Source organism: Camelina sativa, chromosome 9, assembly GCF_000633955.1.
Source record: "Camelina sativa cultivar DH55 chromosome 9, Cs, whole genome shotgun sequence".
Lineage (NCBI taxonomy): Eukaryota > Viridiplantae > Streptophyta > Magnoliopsida > Brassicales > Brassicaceae > Camelina > Camelina sativa.
Window position 1 is genome coordinate 10,693,315 of NC_025693.1, and position 11,540 is coordinate 10,704,854.

The window sequence follows — 11,540 nt, forward strand, 5'->3', positions numbered from 1 at the left end:
TTTGAATCGATTTTGGTTTTAGTGGTTAGGTTTAATTTTGATTTTAAGGGTTATTTAATTTAGGGTTTCAACATTAGGGTTTTTATGTAATTCGAATTTAGGGTTTTTACCTAATTCGAATTTAGGATTTAATCTAATTTGTTTTTAGGGTTCTAATTATATCGAATTTGAGGGTTTTAATTTAGTTTTTTGGAATTGTTTTTTAGATGTCTTCTCAAGAGAACCAAAATCATTCTGGTGGCCAAAACGTTTACAGAAGATTTATATCTTCTCAAGGGCTATCTCCTCCCATCCCTTCTCGAAGGTTACCTTCTTCTACCTCTGCTCCAAGGGTAGCTTCTCCCGCCTCCTCGCAAGGTACCTCACCGATGATCCAAGATAATCGTCAAGGAACCTCACCGGTGGTGGAAGATCATCTTCCTCCACAGCATTCGACTTCGCGTGTCAACGATGTGTCTCCTCAGACCTCTTCTTTTACTTTGGAAGAGCTACTTGCAAGTCCCGGTCGTGCTAGCTTAAAGAAACTGGACCCTAAACGCCCTTCGGGTACTCTATGGTAAGAATGTAGTTAGGGTTGTCTAATTTTTTAGATCTATTTTCATTGATCTTCATTCCTTTTTTTCTTGTGTTTTGTAGGTTTGCCCAGGATCCTCAGGNATAAGATATTCAAGATTTGCGACAAGCTTGCGACGGATTTGCTATATATAAAGCAAATTAGTCGCAAATCCATTGCAAATTACTCAAATCATAGCAATTCCCTCGCAAATGACAACTTTAAACCCTAACCCCTAAACCCTAACCCTAAACCCTGAAGACTAATTACATTACTATTAATGATTAAAAAGATGAATTCAAGACTTATAATCAAAGATAGGACAGTGTAACACAAAATTGTTAGAGAATTGGACGATGTTGGAATATTTGTCTCAATGTAATGAACATATGTATGATATAGTGTAGAAGATAGTTAATGATTAGAGGAAGATGCAAAATTAGACAATTTTGGAAATTTTTATGATAGAAAAGAGTATGATGAGGCCATTGGACCTTATAATATACTTGAAAGTTTATTTGACTAATTATTTTAAATTATTTTGATAATTTGTTTTTAGGGTTCTAATTATATCGAATTTGAGGGTTTTAATTTAGTTTTTTGGAATTGTTTTTTAGATGTCTTCTCAAGAGAACCAAAATCATTCTGGTGGCCAAAACGTTTACAGAAGATTTATATCTTCTCAAGGGCTATCTCCTCCCATCCCTTCTCGAAGGTTACCTTCTTCTACCTCTGCTCCAAGGGTAGCTTCTCCCGCCTCCTCGCAAGGTACCTCACCGGTGATCCAAGATAATCGTCAAGGAACCTCACCGGTGGTGGAAGATCATCTTCCTCCACAGCATTCGACTTCGCGTGTCAACGATGTGTCTCCTCAGACCTCTTCTTTTACTTTGGAAGAGCTACTTGCAAGTCCCGGTCGTGCTAGCTTACAGAAACTGGACCCTAAACGCCCTCCGGGTACTCTATGGTAAGAATGTAGTTAGGGTTGTCTAATTTTTTAGATCTATTTTCATTGATCCTCATTCCCTTTTTTCTTGTGTTTTGTAGGTTTGCCCAGGATCCTCAGGTTGCTGCTACTGTTCGGGCCATCTTTGAAAGAGATTTCAAAGGAGTTCATGCCAATTGGACCCAAACACCAGGTGCGGTTGTAAACCGGTGGTTTGAAACGTTTGCGGTAAGTTAAATGTTTGTTGATGTGTTTAAATTACAGATTTTGTTTTTACTTACTTGATTTGATTATGATTCTGATTCATGTTATGTTTTTACAAGCAAACATATAACTAGGACCACTCTATCAATGGGAGAGTTCGAGCCGAGTTTGAAAGCAAGTTGAAGACCCGGATGACTGATCAAGTGTCTCGGTGGAAGTCTAAGTGGAGAGTAAAAGGTGATGATGCAATGCCGCGGTGGCTTGATCCTAAAGTATGGGAAGGCTTGGTCAAGTTTTGGTCTGAACCAAAATCTGAGGAAAAGAGTATCAACAGTCGAAATGCTCGATACAGTGATCCTGATGGCAATGGAATGCATAAACACCGGTCTGGTCAGACCTCTTTTAAAGCCCGTGCACGAAAACATGTAAGTATGTTAAGTTAGTTATTTAGTACAATTACTTATAAATTCTTGCTTTAGTCTAATACTTTGTTGTTTCATATCTTTGTTTAGTCGGAGATGACTGGTGAGGCACTTCCTGATTTCTTGAAAGTCCTAGAAGATACTCATAGGAAACCTGATGGGTCGTTTGTGGATGGACTATCTGAGAAGGTATACAATGAAGTGTCATCGAGGATAACTGAGGCTGAAACTGGGCTATGCTCAGGGGACAATATAGAGAGTAGTGCTTCTGGCGGATTGTCAGTTAGTATGAAGAACCAAATTTTTGCTGAGGTAAATTCTTGAACTTTACATTGTGTTTTGGTTTTCACTTGTTTCATATCTTTGAACTTTACATTGTGTCTCTGTTTTTTGTTGTTTGCAGGTTGCTCCGAAGAAGAAAAACAGGATATATGGAGTCGGTAATATGCAAACTGAAGCATCTTCAGCTCATGTTGTTCTCACGCCTACTCCGACTGAAGATCCAGTCATTCTAGCTGAGAAGCTTTCTCAGGCCGAAGCTGTTCTTGCGAGTCAGTCTACTCAGTTAGAAGATTATGCATTGAAGTTGCAACAAAATACTCAGAAGATGCATTGCTACGATGCCTACTTCGATTGTCTATCTGAGAAGGACCTTGAATTTGCTGCAAGATTTTCCAGACCTGAGACTGATGCCACCATTGATACCGCNGGGAATTGCTTGAATGAAGTTGTAAGGAATCTGCTATTGATATTGTCCCTCGCAATTTGCGTTGTTTTTGCGAGGGCAAATTTTTCCTCGCAAAAATTCCGAGGGATTTGCAACGTTGACCAATTTGCGAGGAGCGATTTGCGAGGGAAGTGTGTTCCTCGCAATTCCCTCGTTTTTGCCTATTTGCGAGGGATTTGCTATGAATTCTTCAATCGCAATAGGCGTGTTTTCTTGTAGTGTGATCAACCTCATACTTCCCCTGTCCCTAATTCTCGACAAAGGGGGCCTACATTTTCCCTTCCGGCCTGTTTTACAGGTTATCGGTGTTTTGTAGATGGCTCTTGGAAGGAGTCAGATACTTATGCAGGTGCAGGTTGGGTTTGTTCTGGCCCTCACTCAGGGTCAGATAAGGGAGCTACCAATTTCCGACGCAGTTTATCTCCACTACATGCTGAAGTAGAAGCTTTCATTTGGGCTATGCGATGCATGATCGGACACAACTATCGGGACGTGGCTTTCTATACGGACTGTTCTGATTTGGTAAAGATGGTGTCTTCTCCTCATGACTGGCCGGCTTTTTCTTTCTACCTAGAAGATATCAAGATAGACCGAGCAGAGTTTTCTACCTTCTCTCTATCCTTTGTTCCTCGTAATGCGAATGTCACAACTGATTCCCTGGCTCGTCAAGCGAGACTGTCTCCACAGCATATTCTTTTTGTGAACTCCTTTCCCTCAAATTGGCTCTTTTGAGCTGATTCTATTTTGTTGTCAAAAAAAAAATAAATAATAATACTATATGATGTTAAATATAAATTATTATTTAGGAAAGTTTTATTATTAGTATAAGTTTCAGTTAAAATAAGATTTTTTTAAAATAGTATGGTAACTAATTAATGTATATGTTTCATACTATATTCATCACTGTAATATATCCTTAGTTGTTTACAATAAAATAATAATAAAACAAAACAAATTGTACGCAAAAAATAATGATTATTATTATAAAATAAAGAGATATGATAGAAAATAACACTCACGCTTGTGCACATGTGTATTTGAAAGTATCCCACATCTGCTCGGAGAGAGGAATCAATACAATAAAAGTACAAATGTGTTTCTCTTCAGGTGATGACACATCTGCTTTTGTATTGAAGCAAAAGCTGACACATCAGTAAAAATAGGTAACCAATCAAATTATAACAATAATACAGATCAGTTTTTTTTTGTTTAGGTGGACACATAATTATCTTCTATTCAATGCTCGATTGTCAAATATAATATTCTGAAACCCAAAAAGAAAATCATGATATCTTCTTCTTCTTTTTCCCATCTGTTCTAAATTTAAAANAAAAAAAAAAAAAAAAAAAAAAAAAAAAAAAAAAAAACCAGATCGATTTTGCTTTTCCAATCTGTTGATTCGACTGCTTCACCTCCAATGCAGGTTTGGGAATCTAATTGAATTTTTTTTTTTTTTTGAGATTTCCATAATCGATTACCCTGTGTTAGTTTTTTGCAGGTAAAGATGACAACTCGAGCAGTGAAAACCGGTTTGTTCGCTGGATTGACAAAGGACATGTCGTCACCATGAGCTTGCTCCTCGTCCCAATTCTCGGAAAGGGGTATTAATCTAACTCCCTTTGAATTACAAAGTTGATTACTCTTTCGATATTGCTTTTGTGGGTTTATGTTTTGAGCTGGGATGTGTGGTAGTTACAGAGATAAGCTTAGAGATGGGTCACATACCTTGAATTGAAAAGACTTTCTTTTTTCCTCTTACGAAAAAATCAATGTCTTGAGAAGACTATATACGTTCGTTCGGTTTTGTGAATATTAATATATTCGCTTTTGGACAGTGAAGGAGATGAATTTGGTAAGAGAACTTGAAAAAGATTTGAAGATTGCAAATGTTATCTGCAAGGTGTCGGTTTCATATTCTTAACCTAAATTTACATAAATGATAGAGTGGATTAGTTTTCTATCTTATTTGTTATTGGTTTGAACTTAGTTTTGCCCCTTTTTGTCCTTTTGAGTGTTTCTTGCTGGAATGGAAGATGAAATTTGGCTTCTTTTATGAATGAGGCTTCAAGAGATTTTATTGTACACACTCATTCCAAAAAGAAACAAGCTCTTCTGGTAGAATTCTCTATGATATATTACAGACACTTATTTTCTGCTGGTCTGATCTTTAGTTTAATCTATTTTCTTGAAAAAAGTCATGTGTTATATAGTTTCCTTATGAACTCCCATCAATATATTTAGAGGCTTGTGTAGAATATTACTCTGTAGTATGTATTATCACCTAATAGAAAGTGGCCAAGTATCTTGTTTGTTCTAATCTCTAAAGAACTCTTCATAAGTTGGATTCACTATTTTTGGGCGTTTGCTATTAGTTCAGAGAAGACAGTTATGTAATGGTTCGTATTTCTATAGATTTCATGAATGGTCAACAAGTGCAGTGTTTTAAGAGATGACATCACTTATTGTTAGAATGTAAAGATAGTTACAGTTTGTTTTACACGTTTTGGTTTATCTTGTAATCATTCAGATGCAATTTTTGTCATATGCGATAATGCTTTTTTACTTATGATAATTACTGACTACAGATTTTTGATCCATTCTCTATATATGTTTGTTTTTGTAGGATAAGAGTGATGCCACCCATGATTTTTATTTCTTTTATTTTTATGGTGTTCCTTAAAAAAAATAAAAAAATCTTCGATACCCCCGGCAAGTTAAAACAAAATGTTGTTTGTCTATGGTTTGATGATTAGAGTAATTTAAAAAATTGATGCAACAAATCATAACGAAAAGAAAAAAAATACCATTGAACACATCAAAACTTTATTAATTATGATAGATCTTTAAAATATCACAATTCAAGTTCTTTTTTCTAAAAACACAATTATTAATTTATTTTTCAAAAAATATCACAAAAACTTATTTTTTCTAAAAATACTATAAACACAAAAATTGATTTTTAAGGTGTAAAAAGGTTCTGGTAGACCGTAGATTTAGTGTATAGTTTTTAAGGTATAGGATTTAATAATATTTAGGATTTAAGGTTTAGTTTTGAATATTAAAACGTTAATTTTAATTTTGTGGTATTTTGAAAAATACATTTTAATTTTATTTTTAGAAAATAAAACTAAGAATTGTATTTTTAGAAAAATATATATATTTTAATAGTATTTATGAGAATTGACCATATTTTATTCTAAACAATATTTAAAATAACTATTTCAAAAAATATAAAACATAAAAAGTTTAAAAAATAATTAAAAATGATTTGGTTATGGCTTGACGAGTCGAGATGATTTGGTTAGAGAAGAGAGAGGTATGTTTTGTGCTTTCAGAATGATGCATCAGCTCAAATATATTATTTAAATTACAAGTAGTCTTTTTTCCTATACAAAATGGATATTATATAACATAGGAGATGACAAGCTCTGGACAAACGCCCATTGTATGGAACATTAAGTTTACTTTTCTTCTTAGACTGTTAAAACATAAGCCATTTTCAAGATTTTAAGTGACAAAATCATTTAGTAGTTTATTATTGGAGTTGAAAACTTTGAAGGTTCGAGGACTTGACGTCTAAACTAATGAGTGCTATCTCCTCCTTCTGGTGGAAGTCAAATGATAAGGCTCGAGGAATGCATTGGCTGGCCTGGGACAAAATGTGTAAAGAGAAATGTGATGGAGGCCTGGGGTTTAGGGCTCTCGAACAATTTAATGATGCCATGCTGGCGAAACAGTATTGGCGATTAATTCACTATCCGGATTCCTTAATGGCTCGGGTCATGAAAGGACGGTATTATAGGAATCAACATCCTATTATGGCAAAAAAACCATATAATCCCTCCTTTGCCTGGAGGAGTATTTATTCAACTAAAGATTTAGTAGAGGAAGGTGCGCGGTGGACGGTAGGTTCGGGTGTTTCTATTTCGGTTTGGCGAGACCCGTGGTTACCAGATGTACGACCCAGACCAGCTAATGGTCGGGGAAGGTTATTGCATCCAAATTTGATGGTCAATCATTTAATCAACCCAATTACGAAGGATTGGCATCTGCCCATCTTAGAGGAATTCATGGATCCCGTGGATATACGGCTTATACGGAATATGGCAGTCAGTAAGACTAATAGACCGGATCGTCTAGTTTGGCATTTTACTAAGTCGGGGAAATACTCGGTGAAGACCGGGTATCGGGTCGCTCGGGAATTAATTGCGGAAGTTGAATACGGCCCAACGTGTACGGCTTTAAGGGCTCAATCCTGGGAACTTGACGTCCCCCCGAAGATCCAACACTTTTTCTGGCAGATCGCTTCAGGTACTCTTCCAGTTCTAGAACGGTTAGCACATCGGGGTATTCGGTGTGATACACGGTGCAAAAGATGTGACTTAACAGCAGAGACTATAAATCACGCGCTTTTTGAGTGTCCTCGGTCGCGACAGATTTGGGAGTTGACTCCGGTATCTTTGGACCCCCAACGCTTTCCATATGCCTCAATATATGCGAATTTAGACTTTATTTTTTGGCGGGCATCTTCCCAGTCGGGTGTCACGGATATAGCTTTACAGCTTCCATGGATCATTTGGTCTCTTTGGAAAGATAGAAATAAAAAGGTATTCCAAGGCATAGAGGCTGAACCAAATGATATTCTCGGTCAGGCGGCCAATGATAAAGCACTTTGGGAGGAGGCCAAAGCTTTTTCGAGAGGACACATGGCACCAACGCCACCTTTAGAGGATAGGATCTTTTCCTCATGCTGTCAGATAGACGGTTCATGGAAAGGCTCAGATCCTTTTCAGGGTCTGGGTTGGTGGTACTGTAATGATGAAGGTTCGACGCTGCTTCTGGGAGCAAGAAGTTTTCGTCGTGGATCTACGCCCCTTCATGCGGAGCTGCAAGCCCTGATTTGGGCGATGGAGGTTCTCTTGGAGGCTAGGGTGGACTGTCAAGCCTACGAGACGGATTGTGCAGAGTTAGTCGAGATGGTGCAGACTCCAGACGACTGGCCGGCCTTCGCGAATTTGATGGAGGATTTCTCATTGCTCAGATCGTCATTCCCTTCCTTCACCCTTTCCAAGATCCCTCGGGAGTCCAATGCCAGAGCTGTCTGTCTGGCCCGCTTTTCACGATCTTTGCCTTATGAAACTTCTTTTGTAAACAGCTATCCTCCCCTTTGGGCTACCAATCGTGGAGTTCTCTTTTAATTTTATTGTTTGGTTGAAAAAAAAAAAAAAAAACTTTGAAGGTTTAAATACCAAGTGCCACTTTAAATTTTTTTAAGGAGATTTTCTTTTAAAAAAATGGATAAGCAAATTTAAGAATAAAAAAGCTTTTTCTTCTCAATCTTCTCACTTCTTCCTGGCTGACTTCGTAAAGCAAAGACATTTGGGTCAAAAAAATTAGCATTGAGTGATTAATGTATGATATATGATTATACACTAATCTTGTAGAATTTTTTTTTCAAAGAGAAGCATGTTTAATGGAGCATGACTTTAGAGTTCAGATTATATATCATCAACTTTTTAAAAATGAAATTCTTTTAATTTAAATTAGAATTCAAACACAATTATATCAATATATCTAAAAATAGTTATAAAAAGTATCCCGCGGTGTAGCGCGGGTCTAACCTAGTGATGATTAAAAAGACTAACTATAAATAGAGTAGTGTAGGTTCTATATATGTAGTGGCTTCAAAACTGGACTTTATATTAAGGCCGTTATGCTTGACCCAGTTTTTTTTTGTTATTTTTTCACTTTTTGAATTTAAAAATCGGTTAAATATCAGATTTTAGTCAATTTAGCGGACAAAAATCGGATACCGACTAATTTTAGCGATTTGATCAAAATCGCCGTGGATATACTCCGATCAGCGCTTATTAGGACGTGTAATCGGCTAGGCGCCTAATTTTTAAAACAGGACATGTTGTAGGTTTTTAAAAAAATGTTAACACACATGGTTAAAAAAAGAAAAAAAAATTAATTAATTTTAGAAATATAAAATATTAAAATTATACCAGCGTAATCTGGAGTTTCCTCTAATTACTACTAAATAAAAGGGAGATTTTGAGCCCTCTCCACCTTAGCCAAATAAAGAGCATTATCAAGAAGCCACATAAGCAATCCTCAAATCTAATTCTCTATTCCTTTAATTTGTGTAGAATGCTAATCGACAAAAAATTGACCTATTGGGCTTACACGATCAAACCAAAAATAAAAACGAAATATGTATATTGGCCTTATAGGTCCACTTAAGCTTAATGAGCTTAAGGACACATTATTTTAAGATGACTGAGAGAAGAAAGAAGCTTTTGCAGTCATAATCATCTCCAAAACTGTTCGCCTTCTTCTACGCTAAAACCCTATTCTCAGCTATTAACAGCCACCATCTCAGATCTGCTCACCTTCCCACTTCCCAGATCCTGCACTGATGAACCACCGTTTCAACTAAATATACTTCATTGCCTACTCTCACTAACCTTAAATGGCCACTACAATTCCATTATTATCTACTCTTTCCATACCCTATAAAATTGGGACCTCCCTAATCAAACCATCACCACCACAACTTTCTCATACCACCTTCAAAACCAGCACAGTATAATTCCTTGTTTTTAAAAAAACCCAAGTTAATTCTACTTGAACGTTTAAGACGGAAAACGAGCTATTTTCCCCCCCAGAACTATCATATCTAGCTAGATGGAGCCTGAACTATGACCCTAATCTATGTGTATCTGAAAACAAAGTTTGAAATTTATTTCTTCCCAAATCAAAAGTTCGAAATCTAAATCTCCATGTAACTGGGTTACATCGGTTTAAGATTTAAGTCTGAAACCAAACCATCCAAACCGATAATAACCCAAAATAAACCAAAATTTATTTCTCTCTAAATAAAAATTAAAAGTTCTTCTTCATTCCCCTTCGTCTTCCTACCCCTAATCCAGCAAACTTATACAACAAACAAACTATTTACAATTTTTTCCTAAATCTCAAATTATAAAACCTATATAATCCGCTCGAAAAGTGACATAAAACCCCAAAGATTCATCATCCTGTAAACAACAACAACAACACAAATCAAAACTTTAGCAAAACCCAGAGCACAACTCAAGATACCACAAATTGAAAGCAAAAAATCAATAACACGCGAGCCATTACAGAGTACATCAAAAACAACAAAAGAGAGAGAGTAGTGAAGTAAGAAATTGGGAAACCGTAAGTAAATCTCTACACACGAGTCTCGAGAGAGTGACACTTCAACCACCAAAAGCTCCTCTTCTGAACTCGTCCTCTTCTTCCTCTTGTGCTAATAATAATCTCTATCCTTCAATCGATGTGAACGATCTCGTCAATAATATCTTCCCGGATCCCACCGTCTCAGATACTGCTTAAGCTCCTCATCTCACGGTGGAGGAAGTGATTCTCACAATTCAAGGCGCGATTCTCCACCTAATCAACAAATCATACCGCTTGGAGCTCGCTTGCGGCGATTTCAAAATTCTCCGTCTTGTTCAAGGAGATATTACCGTTGCGGTTTTTGCTCGCATCCGTGATGAGATCCAATGGTCATTGACTAAAGATAAGCCCACCATTAAAGTAGACAAGTCTCAATACTTATTCTTGCTCCGTCCAGTTAGAAAAATACTTAGGTTCACCCCTAGGGGTGAACCTCTCCATTCACCCCCTCTTCTCTCAGCCAATCAGAATCTTCCATCTAATATTTTATTACAAAAATAAATTAAAATTAAATTAAAAAGCAAACCAAATTAAGGAAACAAATTCTGTATATTTTTAATTAAGGAAAGTTAAATATTGGCTTGGTTTAGATTTTTAAACTTAGAATAAAATTATGTCGGTTTGGGTTTATAAATGAAGTGGTTAGGTTTAGATTTTACAATTAAAACGAAATTATATGTCGGTTTGGGTTCACAAATAAGATGGTTAGGGTTTAGATTTTATAAGTAGAACGAAATTATATACGGTTTGGGTTCACAAATGAGATGGTTAGGGTTTAGATTTTATATATGTCGGTTTGGGTTTATTAAAGTGCGGTTTAAGTTTTTTAATTTTATAATAATGTATACAGATTTTATTGCCTTATTTTATTAGGGGGTGAATGGAGAGGTTCACCCCTAGGGGTGAACCCAAGTATTGTTCGTCCAGTTAATGAATCTAGGTCGTCGGATCATTTGACCGACGAAGCAGAGAAGTGAGAGAACAATATTGTGAACTACGGGTTAATTGGGATTGTGTTGATTTACCCAAAAAAACAAAGATTGGGATTGTGTTCTAAATCTGGGTTTTAATTGTGTTTATGCTCAAACCGGATCAAAATTTGGTTTTTTTTTGTTTAAAATTTTTAGGAATCGGTTAAATAATTATCAAACCGATGAAACTCATGTATGTGGATAAATAGATATTAGACTATTAATTTGAAGAGAAATAATTTTGAACTTTATTTTTGGGGACATATAGATCATGGTCATAATTCGAGATCTATCTAGCTAGATATGATAGTTTTCAGGGGGGAATAACTCGTTTTCTCCGTTTAATACCTAATAGTTTTTGATTGGAATAAAAATACCTAATATATTAAATTGATGTCAAATAAAATATTATCTTTAAATCGTTGGTAGATTTTAAACCAAGACTTAACAACGTTTAATGACCGTAATGAAACTATTAACTAGCGTTAAA

The 11,540-nt window shown here is 36.0% G+C and overlaps 1 protein-coding gene and 1 long non-coding RNA gene across 3 annotated transcripts; both read left to right on the top strand.

Moving 5' to 3' along the window:
• LOC104710825 lies at positions 4,178–5,107 on the top strand. 2 transcript variants are annotated; one of them, XR_755084.2, is made up of 3 exons: positions 4,178–4,275; positions 4,351–4,453; positions 4,688–5,107. It is a non-coding gene; the product is annotated as an uncharacterized LOC104710825 (long non-coding RNA). The 2 variants fall into 2 exon arrangements; XR_755085.2 differs by having other exon boundaries at positions 4,189–4,275; positions 4,341–4,453.
• Positions 6,956–8,050, top strand: LOC109126394. Its single transcript, XM_019229914.1, has 2 exons — positions 6,956–7,306; positions 7,388–8,050. The coding sequence occupies exons 1-2, from the start codon at positions 6,956–6,958 to the stop codon at positions 8,048–8,050; spliced, it is 1,014 nt and encodes a 337-aa protein (XP_019085459.1).